Source organism: Pseudophryne corroboree, chromosome 1 (genome assembly GCF_028390025.1).
Source record: "Pseudophryne corroboree isolate aPseCor3 chromosome 1, aPseCor3.hap2, whole genome shotgun sequence".
Classification (NCBI taxonomy): Eukaryota; Metazoa; Chordata; class Amphibia; order Anura; family Myobatrachidae; genus Pseudophryne; species Pseudophryne corroboree.
The window spans coordinates 303,005,585-303,024,760 of record NC_086444.1 but is presented as its reverse complement, the minus strand read 5'-3'; the positions used below and the strand labels follow the sequence as shown (position 1 = coordinate 303,024,760).

The following is a 19,176-nucleotide window of genomic DNA, read 5'->3' as shown; positions in this document are numbered from 1 at the left end:
TTCGGCTAGGCGTGTGTCAGAATTGGCGGCTTTGTCATGTAAAAGCCCCTATCTGGTTTTCCATATGGACAGGGCAGAATTACGGACTCGTCCGCAATTTCTGCCGAAGGTGGTGTCATCTTTTCATTTGAACCAACCTATTGTGGTGCCTGCGGCTACTCGTGACTTGGAGGACTCCAAGTTGCTTGATGTAGTCAGGGCTTTGAAGATTTATGTAGCCAGGACTGCTGGAGTCAGGAAAACTGACTCGCTATTTATCCTGTATGCATCTAACAAGCTGGGTGCTCCTGCTTCAAAGCAGACTATTGCTCGCTGGATCTGTAACACGATTCAGCAGGCTCATTCTGCGGCTGGTTTGCCGCATCCAAAATCAGTGAAAGCCCATTCCACAAGGAAAGTGGGCTCTTCTTGGGCGGCTGCCCGAGGGGTCTCGGCATTACAACTTTGCCGAGCAGCTACTTGGTCGGGTTCAAACACCTTTGCAAAGTTCTATATGTTTGATACCCTGGCTGAGGAGGACCTTGTGTTTGCCCATTCTGTGCTGCAGAGTCATCCGCACTCTCCCGCCCGTTTGGGAGCTTTGGTATAATCCCCATGGTCCTTACGGAGTCCCCAGCATCCACTAGGACGTTAGAGAAAATAAGATTTTACTCACCGGTAAATCTATTTCTCGTAGTCCGTAGTGGATGCTGGGCGCCCGTCCCAAGTGCGGACTTTCTGCAATACGTGTATATAGTTATTGCTTAATAAAAGGGTTATGTTATGTTGGCATCTGTTGCTTGATGCTCTGTTGTTGTTCATACTGTTAACTGGGTAAGTTTATCACGAGTTATACGGTGTGATTGGTGTGGCTGGTATGAGTCTTACCCTGGATTCCAAAATCCTTTCCTTGTAATGTCAGCTCTTCCGGGCACAGTTTCCTTAACTGTGGTCAGGAGGAGGGGCATAGAGGGAGGAGCCAGTGCACACCAGGTAGTACTAAATCTTTCTTTAGAGTGCCCAGTCTCCTGCGGAGCCCGTCTATTCCCCATGGTCCTTACGGAGTCCCCAGCATCCACTACGGACTACGAGAAATAGATTTACCGGTGAGTAAAATCTTATTTTTTTTAAACATTGCTGAAGTTTTTTTGTAATAAAGATGTGTCCTCATACACTATTGCTGCAGTTGCGCCAAACATCCCTCCTCGACGTGCCAAGTCCTGTGCAACAAAACTGCTTCACAAGACTGCACTAGGGAAATTGTTTTGTGACATTTTTATATATGTGTGGCAACTGAGCCTGTACAGTATACGAAGTCCTGCGATGCAGCAGGGGCCGAGTTCTGTTGTTTTTCCTATACAGAGTCAGACTCAAATGCACACACACATACAAGCGTTTCATATTAAATTACAGGTTGAGTATCCCATATCCAAAATGCTTGGGACCAGAAGTATTTTGGATATGGGATTTTTCCGTATTTTGGAATAATTGCATACCATAATGAGATATCATGGTGATGGGACCCAAGTTCAAGCACAGAATACATTTATGTTTCATATACACCTTATACACACAGCCTGAAGGTAATTTTATGCAATATTTGTAATAATTTTTGTATTAAATAAAGTTTGTGTACATTGAGCCATCAGAAAACAAAGGTTTCACTATCTCACACTCACTCAAAAAAAATCTGTATGTCGAAATATTCCGTATTTTGGAATATTTGTATATGGGATACTCTGTAATTAGTGCAGTCTTATGAAGCGATCAAGACGCACATTCTCTCGTCATAATCACCCCAGGCATCTTGCGCCGCATGGCGTGTTGAGGCTAGATGTATGAGGGCACATCTGTAACAATGCAGTAAGAATGTTATCCCTATAAGCCCTTTTTGTATTTCTGAGAATCGGATCTTATTTATGTTTACAATTATGACTTCAATATAAAATGGTAGCTGCTTAATTTAATAATCCTTCTATGGTCATTCTTGCATAAACTCCGGCACCTCCGGTTTCTCACACCCTATTACACATACCCCTCAGTCTGTGCTGTTAAGTGTACATGTTGCTTACTCACCGTAAAGGGCAGGCCCAGTCCATTTGTGGGCTGAACCAATATTCCGTTTATTCACTAAATAATGAGTCATAAGGTGTCAAATACCTCATGCATCAGTGATAGAATCGTAGAAATTTTAGGATGTATTCTCATGAATATTGGTTCAATCCACAAAACAGCAGAGTTGTTAATGCTGGGTATTGGATAATTACACACCATACAATTTTATAGCATGGAGGTTTTCATTATACATTGTTTTATTACAGTTAATGCTGATCCGTATACTTGGAAAAAGTACGTGTGAGAAGCGCCCAATAGTGTAGTATGTCAACTGGCATACTACAGTCTGCAGTCATTTGGGCATGGGAGGGGGTGGCAGAGTGCTTCATGTCCCAAAATGGAGGCATGTTGCCTCCGTTTTGTGGGAGCGCCGAGGCCAGGGTCTCCATCTTCTAATGGAGATCTCCTGGCCTCAGCGCGAGAGCTGCAGCAGCCAGTCTGCATAACCTTATGTGTTACTTAGCCGCCCATGGTGTCCCATTTATCTGATGCTGCGTCCCCGGGCGTATCAGTGGATCACACATGCATGCAGGATGCGTCTACTTCTATCAGACTCCTCCTGCTGCATTGGTGAGTATATAGAAGTCCATGACTGCAGGGGAAGGGAGAGCCTTGCCACCGCTTTATATAATGGCTACTTGTGTGGTCTGAGGTGCAGGGCACTTGTTAGGCTACAATGTCGGTGAGAGCAGTAACCTCTAATCCCCCTCTCCCTCCTCCTGAAGTCATGGACTCACCAATGCCGATCCCCGGCGTGGAGCACTATTACATGCCGACTTACAACATCGGATGCTTGTGGTGAGCAATCATAACAAGGAGAGGTCGAGCATAGCTCAGGGTGAGCATACCTGTGTGGGTTCATATTACGCTGTACCTATTATACCTGCATTAATCTATTCAGTGGACTGTGAGTCTGATGAAAGATAAAACATGTGGAATAGATTATCGCAGCGCCTATGGAACTAATTCTCCACTAAAGGATCGGACTTTCTGTATTTAATTCAAGTATAAGGCACAATTGCAATGGCGACCAGCACAATATTTGGTTAACCATTTTAATATATATATTTTAATTAAATTACCATTTTTAACGTTACAGTTATACTTGTAATTTGCACTCTCATTATATGTAATATGATTTGACGTTTACTGCTTTGCATTGTAGTGATTTAACCTTTATAGAATGGGGATATAACATAGATGGCAATTTACTGTCAAAATATAAACACTATCCCATCACACTACTCCTTTGCCTTGTAAAACTTTTATAAAGTGTGTGATTGTTGGAATTATTTTATATTCACTGTTAATTTGAAAGCACAAATTCATATATTTTGTATATGCATGCATTTGATGTCCTCCCCAGGCCTAATGAAACGACTAGAAGAAGAAATTAAATTTAATACATACTTGGTTTCTGAAAAGCTTCCCAAAGAGCTTGAGAGCAAGAGCCAGACTCTGAGTTTCATGCAGAGAGTTGTCAATGAACAAGTCATCGAAGACTCTGATCTTGCAGAGCTTGAAACTAAGGTATGCAGGAAAGGAGTCTTACGGTCGATTCCATTCCATTCTTCCCCTTTAATTTTTTGTACAAAAAAATAGTCTTTCATTCTTTTGTGGTCTTCTCTTGTCTTCTCCAACATATATCATTATTATATCTCTTTCTATGCAGCACCTAATAATACAAACTAGTATAACAAACCTTCAGTCTCTGCCCCATTTGACTTGCCTCCTCTATGTCCTCCGCTCCATTGTGGCTCCGCCCCCTTTTCTCTATCTCCCTCTGTTTCTCTCTCTTCTCCTGTCTTCTTTCTCACCTCTCCTCCAATTTAATTTCTCTAACGTCCTAAGTGGATGCTGGGGACTCCGTCAGGACCATGGGGAATAGCGGCTCCGCAGGAGACAGGGCACAAAAATAAAGCTTTAGGATTAGGTGGTGTGTACTGGCTCCTCCCCCTATGACCCTCCTCCAAGCCTCAGTTAGGTTTTTGTGCCCGTCCGAGCAGGGTGCAATCTAGGTGGCTCTCCTAAAGAGCTGCTTAGAAAAAGTTTTTAGGTTTTTTATTTTCAGTGAGTCCTGCTGGCAACAGGCTCACTGCATCGAGGGACTTAGGGGAGAGAATTTCAACTCACTTGCGTGCAGGATGGATTGGATTCTTAGGCTACTGGACACCATTAGCTCCAGAGGGAGTCGGAACACAGGTCTCACCCTGGGGTTCGTCCCGGAGCCGCGCCGCCGACCCCCCTTACAGATGCTGAAGATTGAAGGTCCGGAAACAGGCGGCAGAAGGCTCTTCAGTCTTCATGAAGGTAGCGCACAGCACTGCAGCTGTGCGCCATTGTTGTCACACACTTCACACCAAGCGGTCACGGAGGGTGCAGGGCGCTGCTGGGGGCGCCCTGGGCAGCAATATTTAATACCTTTATGGCAAAAGAATACATCACATATAGCCATTGAGGCTATATGTATGTATTTAACCCATGCCAGATATCTAAAACTCCGGGAGAAAAGCCCGCCGAAATAGGGGGCGGGGCTTATTCTCCTCAGCACACAGCGCCATTTTCCTGCTCAGCTCCGCTGTGAGGAAGGCTCCCAGGACTCTCCCCTGCACTGCACTACAGAAACAGGGTAAAACAGAGAGGGGGGGCATTTTTTGGCGATATTTTGATATATTTAAGCTGCTATAAGGAACAACACTTATATAAGGTTGTTCCCATATATATTATAGCGCTTTGGTGTGTGCTGGCAAACTCTCCCTCTGTCTCCCCAAAGGGCTAGTGGGGTCCTGTCTTCGATAAGAGCATTCCCTGTGTGTCTGCTGTGTGTCGGTACGTGTGTGTCGACATGTATGAGGACGATGTTGGTGTGGAGGCAGAGCAATTGCCGATAATGGTGATGTCACCCCCCAGGGAGTCGACACCGGAATGGATGGCTTTGTTTATGGAATTACGTGATAATGTCAGCACATTACAAAAATCAGTTGACGACATGAGACGGACGGCAAACCAGTTAGTACCTGCCCAGGCGTCTCAGACACCGTCAGGGGCTGTAAAGCGCCCTTTACCTCAGTCGGTCGACACAGACCCAGACACAGACACTGAATCTAGTGTCGACGGTGATGAAACAAACGTATTTTCAAGTAGGGCCACACGTTATATGATCACGGCAATGAAGGAGGCTTTGCATATCTCTGATACTGCAAGTACCACAAAAAGGGGTATTATGTGGGGGGTGAAAAAACTACCTGTAGTTTTTCCTGAATCAGAGGAATTAAATGATGTATGTGATGAAGCGTGGGTTAACCCAGATAGAAAAGTGCTAATTTCAAAAAAGTTATTAGCATTATACCCTTTCCCGCCAGAGGTTAGGGCGCGCTGGGAAACACCCCCTAGGGTGGATAAGGCGCTCACACGCTTATCAAAACAAGTGGCGTTACCGTCTCCTGATACGGCCGCCCTCAGGGATCCAGCTGATAGGAGACTGGAAACTACCCTAAAAAGTATATACACACATACTGGTGTTATACTGCGACCAGCCATCGCCTCAGCCTGGATGTGCAGTGCTGGGGTCGTCTGGTTGGATTCCCTGACTGAAAATATTGATACCCTGGATAGGGACAGTATTTTATTGACTATAGAGCAATTAAAGGATGCTTTCCTTTATATGCGAGATGCTCAGAGAGATATTTGCACTCTGGCATCGAGAGTAAATGCGATGTCCATATCTGCCAGAAGGAGTTTATGGACGCGACAGTGGTCAGGTGATGCGGATTCCAAACGACATATGGAAGTATTGCCGTATAAAGGGGAGGAATTATTTGGCGTCGGTCTATCGGATCTGGTGGCCACGGCAACTGCCGGAAAATCCACCTTTTTACCTCAGACCCCCTCCCAACAGAAAAAGACACCGTCTTTTCAGCCGCAGTCCTTTCGGTCCTATAAGAACAAGCGGACAAAAGGACAGTCATATCTGCCTCGGGGCAGAGGAAGGGGTAAGAGAGGGCAGCAAGCAGCCCCTGCCCAGGAACAGAAGCCCTCTCAGGGTTCTGCAAAGCCCTCAGCATGACGCTGGGGCCTTACAAGCGGACTCAGGAGCGGTGGGGGGTCGACTCAAGAATTTCAGCGCACAGTGGGCTTGCTCACAGGTGGACCCCTGGATCCTGCAGGTAGTATCTCAGGGTTACAGGTTGGAATTCGAGAAGTCTCCCCCTCGCAGGTTCCTAAAGTCTGCTTTGCCAACGTCTCCCTCAGACAGGGCGACGGTATTGGAAGCCATTCACAAGCTGTTTTCTCAGCAGGTGATAGTCAAGGTACCCCTCCTACAACAGGGAAAGGGGTATTACTCCACGCTATTTGTGGTACCGAAGCCGGACGGCTCGGTAAGACCTATTCTAAATCTGAAATCTTTGAACCTGTACATACAAAAATTCAAGTTCAAGATGGAGTCACTCAGAGCAGTGATAGCGAATCTGGAAGAAGGGGACTTTATGGTGTCCCTGGACATAAAGGATGCTTACCTGCATGTCCCAATTTGCCCTTCACATCAAGGGTACCTCAGGTTCGTGGTGCAAAACTGTCATTATCAGTTTCAGACGCTGCCGTTTGGATTGTCCACGGCACCTCGGGTCTTTACCAAGGTAATGGCCGAAATGATGATTCTTCTGCGAAGAAGAGGCGTATTAATTATCCCTTACTTGGACGATCTCCTGATAAGGGCAAGGTCCAGAGAACAGCTGGAGGACGGAGTAGCACTAACCCGACTAGTGCTGCAACAACACGGGTGGATTCTGAATTTTCCAAAATCTCAGTTGACCCCGACGACACGTCTGCTGTTCCTGGGAATGATTCTGGACACGGTTCAGAAAAAGGTGTTTCTTCCGGAGGAGAAAGCCAGGGAGTTATCCGAACTTGTCAGGAACCTCCTAAAACCAGGGAAAGTGTCTGTGCATCAATGCACAAGAGTCCTGGGAAAGATGGTGGCTTCTTACGAAGCGATTCCATTCGGCAGATTCCACGCACGAACTTTTCAGTGGGATCTGCTGGACAAATGGTCCGGATCACATCTGCAGATGCATCAGCGGATAACCTTATCGCCACGGACAAGGGTGTCTCTTCTGTGGTGGTTGCAGAGTGCTCATCTGTTAGAGGGCCGCAGATTCGGCATACAGGACTGGGTCCTGGTGACCACGGATGCCAGTCTGAGAGGCTGGGGAGCGGTCACACAGGGAAGAAACTTCCAGGGAGTATGGTCAAGCCTGGAGATGTCTCTTCACATAAATATACTGGAGCTAAGAGCGATTTACAATGCTCTAAGTCTGGCAAAACCCCTGCTTCAGGGTCAGCCGGTGTTGATCCAGTCGGACAACATCACGGCAGTCGCCCACGTAAACAGACAGGGCGGCACAAGAAGCAGGACAGCAATGGCAGAAGCTGCAAGGATTCTTCGCTGGGCGGAAGATCATGTGATAGCACTGTCAGCAGTATTCATTCCGGGAGTGGACAACTGGGAAGCAGACTTCCTCAGCAGACACGATCTACACCCGGGAGAGTGGGGACTTCATCCAGAAGTCTTCCACATGATTGTGAACCGTTGGGAAAAACCAATGGTGGATATGATGGCGTCCCGCCTCAACAAAAAACTGGACAGGTATTGCGCCAGGTCAAGAGACCCTCAGGCAATAGCTGTGGACGCTCTGGTAACACCGTGGGTGTTCCAGTCAGTGTATGTGTTCCCTCCTCTGCCTCTCATACCAAAAGTACTGAGAATTATACGGCAAAAGGGAGTAAGAACGATACTAGTGGCTCCGGATTGGCCAAGAAGAACTTGGTACCCGGAACTTCAAGAGATGCTCACGGAGGATCCGTGGCCTCTACCTCTAAGACGGGACCTGCTTCAACAGGGACCGTGTCTATTCCAAGACTTACCGCGGCTGCGTTTGACGGCATGGCGGTTGAACGCCGAATTCTATTGGAGAAAGGCATTCCGGAAGAGGTCATTCCTACACTGGTAAAAGCCAGGAAGGAGGTGACTGCACAACATTATCACCGCATTTGGAGAAAATATGTTGCGTGGTGTGAGGCCAGGAAGGCCCCCACGGAGGAATTTCAACTGGGTCGATTCCTACATTTCCTGCAAACAGGATTGTCTATGGGCCTCAAATTGGGGTCCATTAGGGTTCAAATTTCGGCCCTGTCGATTTTCTTCCAGAAAGAATTGGCTTCAGTTCCTGAAGTCCAGACTTTTGTAAAAGGAGTACTACATATACAGCCCCCGGTTGTGCCCCCAGTGGCACCGTGGGATCTTAATGTAGTCTTGGATTTTCTCAAATCCCATTGGTTTGAGCCGCTCAAATCGGTGGAGTTGAAGTATCTTACATGGAAAGTAACCATGCTACTGGCCCTGGCTTCAACCAGGAGAGTATCAGAATTGGCGGCTTTATCATATAAGAGCCCATATCTGATTTTCCATACGGACAGGGCAGAACTGCGGACGCGTCCTCATTTTCTGCCTAAGGTGGTGTCAGCGTTTCACCTGAACCAGCCTATTGTGGTGCCTGCGGCTACTAACGATTTGGAGGATTCCAAGTTGTTGGACGTGGTCCGGGCATTGAAAATATATATTTCAAGAACGGCGGGAGTCAGAAAGTCTGACTCACTGTTTATATTGTATGCACCCAACAAGATGGGTGCTCCTGCTTCTAAGCAGACGATTGCTCGTTGGATTTGTAGCACAATTCAACTTGCACATTCTGTGGCAGGCTTGCCACAACCTAAATCTGTCAAGGCCCATTCCACAAGGAAAGTGGGCTCATCCTGGGCGGCTGCCCGGGGGGTCTCGGCATTACAACTCTGCCGAGCTGCTACTTGGTCAGGGGCAAACACGTTTGCAAAATTCTACAAATTTGATACCCTGGCTGAGGAGGACCTTGAGTTCTCTCATTCGGTGCTGCAGAGTCATCCGCACTCTCCCGCCCGTTTGGGAGCTTTGGTATAATCCCCATGGTCCTGACGGAGTCCCCAGCATCCACTTAGGACGTTAGAGAAAATAAGAATTTACTTACCGATAATTCTATTTCTCGTAGTCCGTAGTGGATGCTGGGCGCCCATCCCAAGTGCGGATTGTCTGCAATACTTGTACATAGTTATTGTTACAAACAAATTCGGGTTGTTATTGTTGTGAGCCGTCTGTTCAGAGGCTCCTACGTTTGTCATACTGTTAACTGGGTTCAGATCACAAGTTATACGGTGTGATTGGTGTGGCTGGTATGAGTCTTACCCGGGATTCAATATCCTTCCTTATTGTGTACGCTCGTCCGGGCACAGTATCCTAACTGAGGCTTGGAGGAGGGTCATAGGGGGAGGAGCCAGTACACACCACCTAATCCTAAAGCTTTATTTTTGTGCCCTGTCTCCTGTGGAGCCGCTATTCCCCATGGTCCTGACGGAGTCCCCAGCATCCACTACGGACTACGAGAAATAGAATTATCGGTAAGTAAATTCTTATTTTTACTCTCTCCATCCCTCTCCTGCAAAGATTATCACTTCTGAAGATCTTGATCTTTCTGTGTATCACCCAATAATCTCTGTTATTATTTATTTATTAACAGTTTCTTATAGCGCAGCATATTCCGTTGTGCTTTACAATTAGAACAACAGTAATAGAACAAAAGTGGGTAAAAACAGACAGACATAGAGGTAGGAAGGCCCTGCTCGCAAGCTTACAATCTATAGGGAAATAGGCATGGATACACTAGGATAGATGCTACCTATCGCATAATGATCCACCAGATTGGTAGGTTCTTAATGGGTTGCATGATATGATCACCCAGCAATTTTGGCAAAGGGTCGGGAGGGTATGAGAGTAAAGAAAGACACAATATGTGAGATTGTTTACTGTACAGAGAGGATGTAATTAGATAAGGAAGCATTGAAGGTTTATGCAAGTGGGTCTGGAATTTGATAGGCTTGTCTGAAGAGGTGAGTTTTCAGGGAACGTTTAAAGGTTTGGAGACTAGAGGTGAGTCTTATTGTGCATGGGAGGGCATTCCACAGAGTAGGTGAAGCCCGGATAAAGTCCTATAATTTTTAGTGGGAATAAGTAATACGTGTGGATGAGAGACTCAGATCTTGTGCAGAGCGGTCGGTTAGGAAGATATCTTGAGATGAGTGAAGAGACGTATGTTGATGCAGTTTGGTTAGTAGCCTTGTACGTAAGTACAAGTATTTTATATTTAATACGGTAGAATACCGGTAACCAATGGAGGGACTGACAGAGCGGATCTGCAGACGATGAACATCTAGGGAGGAAGATTAGCATCACAGCTGCATTCACAATGGATTGTAGTGGTGAAAGCCTATGTTTGGGAAGACCGGTCAGAAGACTATTACAATAATCAATGCAGGAGATAATGAGAGTAAGGATTAGAGATTTTGCTGTGTCTTGTGTAAGATATGGTCATATTTTGGACATGTTTCTTAGATGTATGTAACATGATTTTGAGACAGATTGAATGTGGTAAACAAAGGGGGTCATTCCGAGTTGTTCGCTCGCAAGCTAATTTTTGCAGATTTGCTCACGCTAAGCCGCCGCCTACTGGGAGTGAATCTTAGCTTCTTAAAATTGCGAACGATGTATTCGCAATATTGCGATTACACACCTCGTAGCAGTTTCTGAGTAGCTCCAGACTTACTCGGCATCTGCGATCAGTTCAGTGCTTGTCGTTCCTGGTTTGACGTCATAAACACACCCAGCGTTCGCCCAGACACTCCCCCGTTTCTCCAGCCACTCCTGCGTTTTTTTCCGGAAACGGTAGCGTTTTTTCCCACACGCCCATAAAACGGCCTGTTTCCGCCCAGTAACACCCACTTCCTGTCAATCACATTACGATCGCCAGAACGATGAAAAAGCCGTGAGTAAAATTCCTAACTGCATAGCAAATTTACTTGGCGCAGTCGCAGTGCGAACATTGCGCATGCGCAGTAAGCGGAAAATCGCTGCGATGCGAAGATTTTTACCGAGCGAACAACTCGGAATGACCACCAAAGGACAGTTCAGAGTCGAGAATGACACCTACAGTAGGCAGCGAGCTTGTGGGGTAGGGATGATTGCTGAGTTATCAACAGTGATAGAGATATCAGGTGGGAACTACTGTTATCCAGCATTAATGGTTTATGTGTGTACTGTTCTGATATGTGAGTGAAGAGTTCATGTATATGATATACTGAGCATTAAAATAACTACTTCACGTCCTGCAAAACATTGTTTTAGCTATAGTTATGTTAGTATTGTTAGGTGCAAGTAGAAAACAGTTTCAGTATAATATCTCTCATAGGGGTAGTGATAAGTGGAAGGTGTTAACGCACCAGCCAATCAGTGGTGCAGATGTATTAACCTGGAGAAGACATGAGGAAGTGATAAACCAGTGATAAATGCAAGGTGATAAACACTCCAGCCAATCAGCTCTCATATGTAAATTAACAGTTAGGAGCTGATTGGCTGGTGCGTTATCACCTTGCACTTATCACTGCTTTATCACTTCCTTATGCCTTCTCCAGGTTAATACATCTACCCCATTATGGATTTGAAAAATTACAGGAGCTGATTGGCTGGTACGTTATCACCTTCCACTTATCACTGCTTTATCACTTCTCCAGGCTTAATACATTTGCCCCATTATCGCTGTAAACTTGGAGAAAAAGGCACAGAACAATCTCCTAAGGTATCCATATATAAACCTTTTCATCGGGCTGACATGTGGCACTTCAAATTAGTGTATACAGATGTACCGTAGGTATGTTTCTAGGGGTACATGCTGTTTAAAAACATAAAATAATAGTCTGTTTTTTTGTCTTTAAGATCCAACAAGTTAATGCAGAAATTAATCATTTGATTGAAAAGAGAATGAGAAGCGATCCAATGGATGACAAGTTGTCTCTTTTTCGACAGCAGGTATGTATTTTGCTGTGCCCCCAAAAATCTACCCAGCTCCTCTTCATGACTATCACCCTCATGCAAATCATATTCAGAACTGGAATAGTGTATATGATTGGAATCAAACGAATGTGACTTTAGTGTCTTCCAGTGATGTATAATCAAAACATATATAAAATGAATGCACAATTTTGGCTGTTCACACAGGCAGCTATTATCTCCCGAAAGAAAGAAACTAAAGCGGAAGAATTACAGGAAGCTAAAGAAGAGATTGGCAACCTAGAGAGGGAAATAGCACAGAAATCCAGCCAGGCCAGAGATGCAGATGGCTCTGAAATGTTAAGAGGAGATGAGGTAAAAATTAATTTGTAAATGTAGTTTATTATTCTTGTTCGGTTTGCACTGTAAAATGAATGCAATGAAATAAAATCTAAATGTTTCAGCCTTATTGCTTCATGAGACACAGAACAAGTAAAGTGTTGCATTCTACTGTAGATATTGTCATAAAATCAGCCTTGATATATTTGCTGTTTTTTAGTACATTGGAGGTAACACCATCAAGTTCAATGTGCAGTATTACTTGCATGGTGATACTAGGCCTAATTCACGATCGATCGCTATTAAGAGAATAGCGATTATCAAATGACTGCACATGCATAGTGTTTGCATTGCGCACGTGTATGGGATAATAGCGATAGAAAATGCATACAGATCGTAATCGCAATGTGGCCGCTGTTTGACTGACAGAAAGCCGGCGTTTCTGGGCACAAACCTGCCATTTCTGGGTGTGTCAGAAAAAACGCAGGAGTGCCCAGGCGTTTTTGGAGAGGGGTCTCTGACGTCAGCGCAGACCACTTCCAGGCCGTCTCAGTCGCAGATTAGTTGCAGTCTCAGACCTACTTACATTTGCTCAGACAGCAAAAAACCTTTGATGTTCTGGAAATTGCGTATGTATCTGCGAATGGATTGCAATCTGCAATGCATTTGCAAACTTGCACAGGGCATTTTTTCTTCCTGTCAGGGCGTCAACTTTCTACTCGCAGACAATTTATATTTCTCAGAATAACAATCAATGCTGAATTAGGCCTAGTGTACATTATTAGTGGTCTATTGAGATTAGATTACAAATCGATAGCATTAAACTAATCGTATTTAATGTAACACTGCTATGAAGTTCCTGTAAACATTGATTTTCACCACCACGACAATAGCATATCCTTGAGTCTTCCAAAAATGATATATAAAAAATAATACAACAGCACCAAGGTAAAGTTTATCATCCCGGCATCACTTCGGGCCTTGGGGACAATGTAAATCTAAACAAGGTTATTAGGGACTAATACTTTTGTGGATAAATGGAATAGGGACCTTTTGGGGATGCTGCCTTTATCTAGCAGTAAGTGGCAGTACAGCAAGCACACATACCCATAAAATGTAGAAGCTTTTAGTTATCTCTTTATTTTCAGAAATATATTTAATCTTCAAATGCTGTAGTTAATAAAATTAAACTGCATATTTTATTTGTTTCTCATATGTCCTAGAGCATGCTGGGGATGCTTCAAGAACCATGGGGTATAGACGGGATCCGCAGGAGACATGGGCACTTTAAGACTTTAAAAGGGGTGTGAACTGGCTCCTCCCTCTATGCCCCTCCTCCAGACTCCAGTTAGATTCTGTGCCCAGTGAGACTGGATGCACACTGAGGAGCTCTCCAGAGTTTCTCAGAAAAATACTTTTTGTTAGGTTTATTATTTTCAGGGAGACCTGCTGGCAACAGGCTCCCTGCATCGTGGGACTGAGGGGAGAGAAGCAGACCTACTTCTGTGAGTTTCAAGGCTCTGCTTCTTAGGCTACTGGACACCATTAGCTCCAGAGGGTCTGATCGCTAGGTACGCCTAGATGCTCGTTCCCGGAGCCGCGCCTTCACCCCCCTTGCAGAGCCAGAAGTCAAAAGACGGGTGAGTAGAAGATGATCAGAAGACTTCAGTGATGGCTTTGAGGTACCGCACAGCGGCCGCGCTGCGCGCCATGCTCCCACGCACACACAGCGGCACTACAGGGTGCAGGGCGCAGGGGGGGCGCCCTGGGCAGCATGAAACCTCAATAAATAGACTGGCAAAAGAGGCTTACAGTGCCTGGGCACTAAAACCGGACCCCCGCCAGTATAAAGATTTTAAAAATAGTTGGGCTGATGCGCGCCATTAAGGGGTCTTGGCTTAGCCCTCACAGCTCTAATCAGCGCCATTCTCTCTTCACAGAGCTGCAGAGACGCTGGTCCTGACCTCCTACACTGCTGTACAAATAACAGGGTGCAAAACGGGGGGGGGGGGCACAGTATTTTGGTGCTGTTTTATTAGTATAAAAGCGCTAACAGGTCAGAGGCATTATTTGAATCGTTTCAGTACCGGGATAGGCGCTGGGTTGTGAGCTGGCAAAACTCCCTCTGGGTTTCTCTAACAGGCTTTGCTGTGGGTCTGTCCCCTATAGCCCCAGTGTGGTTGTGGGTGTCGGTACACGTGTCGAGATGTCTGAGGCTGAGTGCTCTTCCCCCGGAGGAGGCTGGAGTGGGGACAGAAAAGACTGTGGGAGTGACCGTGTCGGCACCGCCGAAGGCTGATTGGGTAAATATGTTGAGTGTTTTGAATGCAAATGTGGCTCGGTTGAATAAGAGATTAAATAAATCTGAGTCTCAGAACCAGACATGGAGAAAATCCATGGAGGATGCATTGTCGCAAGTTCAGACCCCCTTGGGGTCACAGAAGCGTTCATTTACCCAGATAGCGGATACAGATACCGACACGGACTCTGATTCCAGTGTCGATTTATAGTGATGCCAGATTGAATCCTAAACTGGCTAAGAGCATTCAGTATATGATTGTGGCGATAAAAGACGTATTACATATCACGGAAGACCCTGCTGTTCCTGATATTAGGGTCTGCATGTTTAAGGGAAAGAAACCTGAGGTGACGTTTCCTCCCTCTCATGAACTGAACGCTCTTTTTGAAAAAGCTTGGGAAAATCCTGACAAGAAGTTACAGGTTTCCAAGAGAATTCCGGTGGCATATCCGTTCCCCTCTGGGGACAGGGAAAAGTGGGAGTCAACCCCCACGGTGGACAAAGCTCTACCGCGTCTGTCTAAAAAGGTGGCGCTTCTGTCTCCTGACACGGCAGCCCTAAAGGATCCTGCGGATCGTAAGCAGGAGAATACACTAAAATCCATTTATGTCACTACAGGTACGCTGCTCAGACCTGCCGTTGCATCGGCATGGGTGAGTAGCGCTATTGAAAAGTGGGCAGATAACTTGTCATCTGATATAGATTCCCTGGACAGGGATAGCGTGCTTTTGACACTGGGTCATATCAGGGACGCTGCAGCTTATCTAAAGGAAGCTGCGAGGGTTATTGGCCTTTTGGGATCAAGGGCCAATGACATGGCAGTCTCGGCTAGGAGGGCATTGTGGATTCATCAATGGAATGCTGATGCTGACTCTAAGAAGACTATGAAGTCTCTGCCGTTTAACGGTGGTGTCTTGTTTGGCGACGACCTCACTGACCTGGTATCTACGGCTACCGCGGGTAAGTCATCGTTCCTACCTTATGTTCCTGCACAACAAAAGAAAACGCCCCACTATCAGATGCAGTCCTTTCGGCCCAATAAATACAAAAAAGGACGAGGTTCTTCCTTCCTTGCTACAAGAGGAAGGGGAAAAAGGTCACAGGCTGGGGCAAGTTCCCAAGAGCAGAAGTCCTCCCCGGCTTCTACCAAATCCACCTCATGACGCTGGGGCTCCTCTGCAGGAGTCCGCACCGGTGGGGGCACGTCTTCAACTCTTCAGTCAGGTCTGGGTTTGCTCGGCCCTGGATCCTTGGGTAATAGAAATAGTAGCTCAAGGGTACAAATTCGAGTTTCAAGACGTGCCCCCTCACTGATTTTTAAAATCGGCCTTGCCAGCTTCTCTTCCAGAAAGGGAGGTAGTATGCGCTGCAATACTAAAGCTGTGTCAAAATCAAATCAAGTCATTGTCACGGTACCCCCGTCACAGCAGGGAGAAGGCTTTTATTCAAGCCTGTTCGTGGTTCCGAAGCCGGATGGCTCAGTCAGACCGATTCTGAACCTAAAATCCCTCAATTTAAATCTAAAAAAATTAAAATTCAAGATGGAATCTCTCCGAGCAGTGATCTCCAGTCTGGAGGAGGGGGATTTTATGGTGTTGGTCGACATAAAGGATGCCTACTTACACGTCCCCATATATCCTCCACATCAGGCTTATCTGAGGTTTGCTGTTCAGGATTGTCATTACCAATTTCAGACGTTGCCGTTTGGTCTGTCCACGACTCCGAGGATTTTCACCAAGGTTATGGCGGAAATGATGGTTCTCCTGCGCAAGCAGGGAATCACAATTATCCCGTACTTGGACGATCTCCTGATAAAGGCGAGATCCAAGGAGCAATTACTGAAAAAAGTTACGCTCTCCCTGACAATTCTGCAACAACATGGTTGGCTCCTAAACTTGCTAAAATCACAGTTGGTGCCGACAACACGGCTGTCGTTCTTGGGTATGATTCTGGATACAGAATTACAGAGAGTTTCTCTGACGTCCTAGTGGATGCTGGGAACTCCGTAAGGACCATGGGGAATAGACGGGCTCCGCAGGAGACTGGGCACTCTAAGAAAGAATTAGATCTATTGGTGTGCAATGGCTCCTCCCTCTATGCCCCTCCTCCAGACCTCAGTTAGAATCTGTGCCCGGCTCGAGCTGGTTGCACACTAGGGGCTCTCTTGAGCTCTTAGTAAAGAAAGTATTTGTTAGGTTTTTTATTTTCAGTGAGATCTGCTGGCAACAGACTCACTGCTACGAGGGACTTAGGGGAGAGAAGCGAACCTACCTGCTTGCAGCTAGCTTGGGCTTCTAGGCTACTGGACACCATTAGCTCCAGAGGGATCGAACACAGGCCCAGCCTCGGTCGTCCGGTCCCGGAGCCGCGCCACCGTCCCTCTTGCAGAGCCAGAAGACGGAAGATTCCGAGGAGAAAATCGGCGGCTGAAGACTCCGGTCTTCATTAAGGTAGCGCACAGCACTGCAGCTTTGCGCCATTGCTCCTCATGCACACCACATACTCCGGTCACTGATGGGTGCAGGGCGCTGGGGGGGGGGGGGGCGCCCTGGGCTGCAATTAGAGTACCTTTAAAAATGGCAAAAATCACATAATATAGTCTAATAAACTATATATGTGTAAAAATCCCCTGCCATAATATTAATAAAAGAGCGGGAGAAGTCCGCTGTGAAAGGGGCGGGGCTATCTCCCTCAGCACACTGGCGCCATTTTCTCTTCACAGTTCCGCTGGAAGACAGCTCCCCAGGCTCTCCCCTGCAGTTTCCAGGCTCAATAGGGTAAAAAAGAGAGGGGGGCACTAAATTTAGGCGCAATACTGTGTATTATAGCTGCTACAGGGAAAATCACTTTGTGTAGTGTAAATCCCTGTGTTATATAGCGCTGTGGTGTGTGCTGGCATACTCTCTCTCTGTCTCCCCAAAGGACTTGGTGGGGTCCTGTCCTCAGTCAGAGCATTCCCTGTGTGTGTGCGGTGTGTCGGTACGGCTGTGTCGACATGTTTGATGAGGAGGCTTATGTGGAGGCGGAGCAGGTGCTGATAAATGTGATGTCACCCCCTGCGGGGTCGACACCAGAGTGGATGGATATGTGCAAGGTATTAACCGACAGTGTCAACTCCTTACATAAAAGGTTTGATGTGGGACAGCCGGCTCAGCCAGTGCCTGCCCAGGCGTCTCAAAGGCCATCAGGGGCTCAAAAACGCCCGCTACCTCAGATGGCAGACACAGATGTCGACACGGAGTCTGACTCCAGTGTCGACGACGACGAGACTAATGTACATTCCACTAAGGCTATCCGTTGCATGAGGTCACTTTCGGTCAACCGCTGACTACAAAGTTCCCACCATTGGTTACAATGGAGCGCATAGGCGCTACATTGTAACACTGCCGTGTGCCGCCTGTCAGACAGTGCAGGAGCACACAGCCGATCAGGAGGGTGCCACAACGTGGCGCTCCCTGAGTGGCTGAAGAAACCCACTTAGACATCAGTCAGAGGGGGTTTCTGGCATTCGGGGAAAGGGGTCCCATGTGAAAACATGGGTCCCCTTTCAGTTCGTGGTCGGGTGTCCCGTTTTTTTATTTTTACAAGTACGTGGATTACAAATGGATTATCCGAGGAGCCCTCTACACTGGATTTGGTGAGTAGGATTTTTTCAACAGGTACACCATGGATTCTACTGGAGAAGGGGACCGACCCTCGTGTGAACATAAGGTAAGTATGTGTATATGGTGGTGTGTATGTATGCATTAAAGTTATACTTTCAAGGTGTGTGTGTAATGTCTTTATTGGGGTATTTTTTTAGTAGTAGTACTACAGGTACCAGCGGGCCCGGTTTTCCGCCGCATGCTGGTACTTGTGGTTCTCCAAGTACCAGCTTGCGGGGGAGGCTTGCTGGGACTTGTAGTACTGCTACTAAAAACAATATTCATTACTTTCAACAAAGGCTATCAGCCCCCCATCCGCAGCCCATTGGATGGGGGGGACAGCCTCGGGCTTCACCCCTGGCCCTTGGGTGGCTGGGGGGGGGACCCCTTGATTGAAGGGGTCCCCACTCCCCCAGGGTACCCCGGCCAGGGGTGACTAGTTGGATATTTGATGCCACGGCCGCAAGGCACTGTATAAAAGTGACCCCCGGCTGTGGCATTATCTGTCCAGCTAGTGGAGCCCGGTGCTGGTTTCAAAAATACGGGGGACCCCTTCGCTTTTTGTCCCCCGTATTTTTGTAACCAGGACCAGGCGCAGAGCCCGGTGCTGGTTGCTTAAATATGGGGGAACACCTGTCAATTTTTTTCCCATATTTTTGCAACCAGGGCCGGCTCAAAGAGCCCGAGGCTGGTTTGGCTTAGGAGGGGGGACCCCACGCAATTTTTTTTTTAAGTTTAAACATTTTTTATTTTTTTTACAAGGTGCACAATGAAGCCCTGCACGGATCTCTCAGATCCGGCCGAGATTCATTGTATTAAAGTCGGCAGTGTTTTACAAGTCACTCACGTAAAACACTGCCTAAAAAAAACGAATGACATCGACATCGGAA

The 19,176-nt window shown here is 46.6% G+C and overlaps 1 protein-coding gene across 1 annotated transcript in view; it reads left to right on the top strand.

Annotated features, from left to right (window-relative positions):
• The window catches only part of IFT81 (intraflagellar transport 81), a 452,264-nt gene that overhangs the window by 264,020 nt on the left and 169,068 nt on the right, over window positions 1–19,176 (top strand). Inside the window, exons 9-11 of the mRNA XM_063964420.1 lie at window positions 3,461–3,624; window positions 11,951–12,043; window positions 12,233–12,379. Coding sequence (XP_063820490.1) covers window positions 3,461–3,624; window positions 11,951–12,043; window positions 12,233–12,379 — 404 coding nt within the window. The remainder of the gene's footprint in view (window positions 1–3,460; window positions 3,625–11,950; window positions 12,044–12,232; window positions 12,380–19,176) is intronic.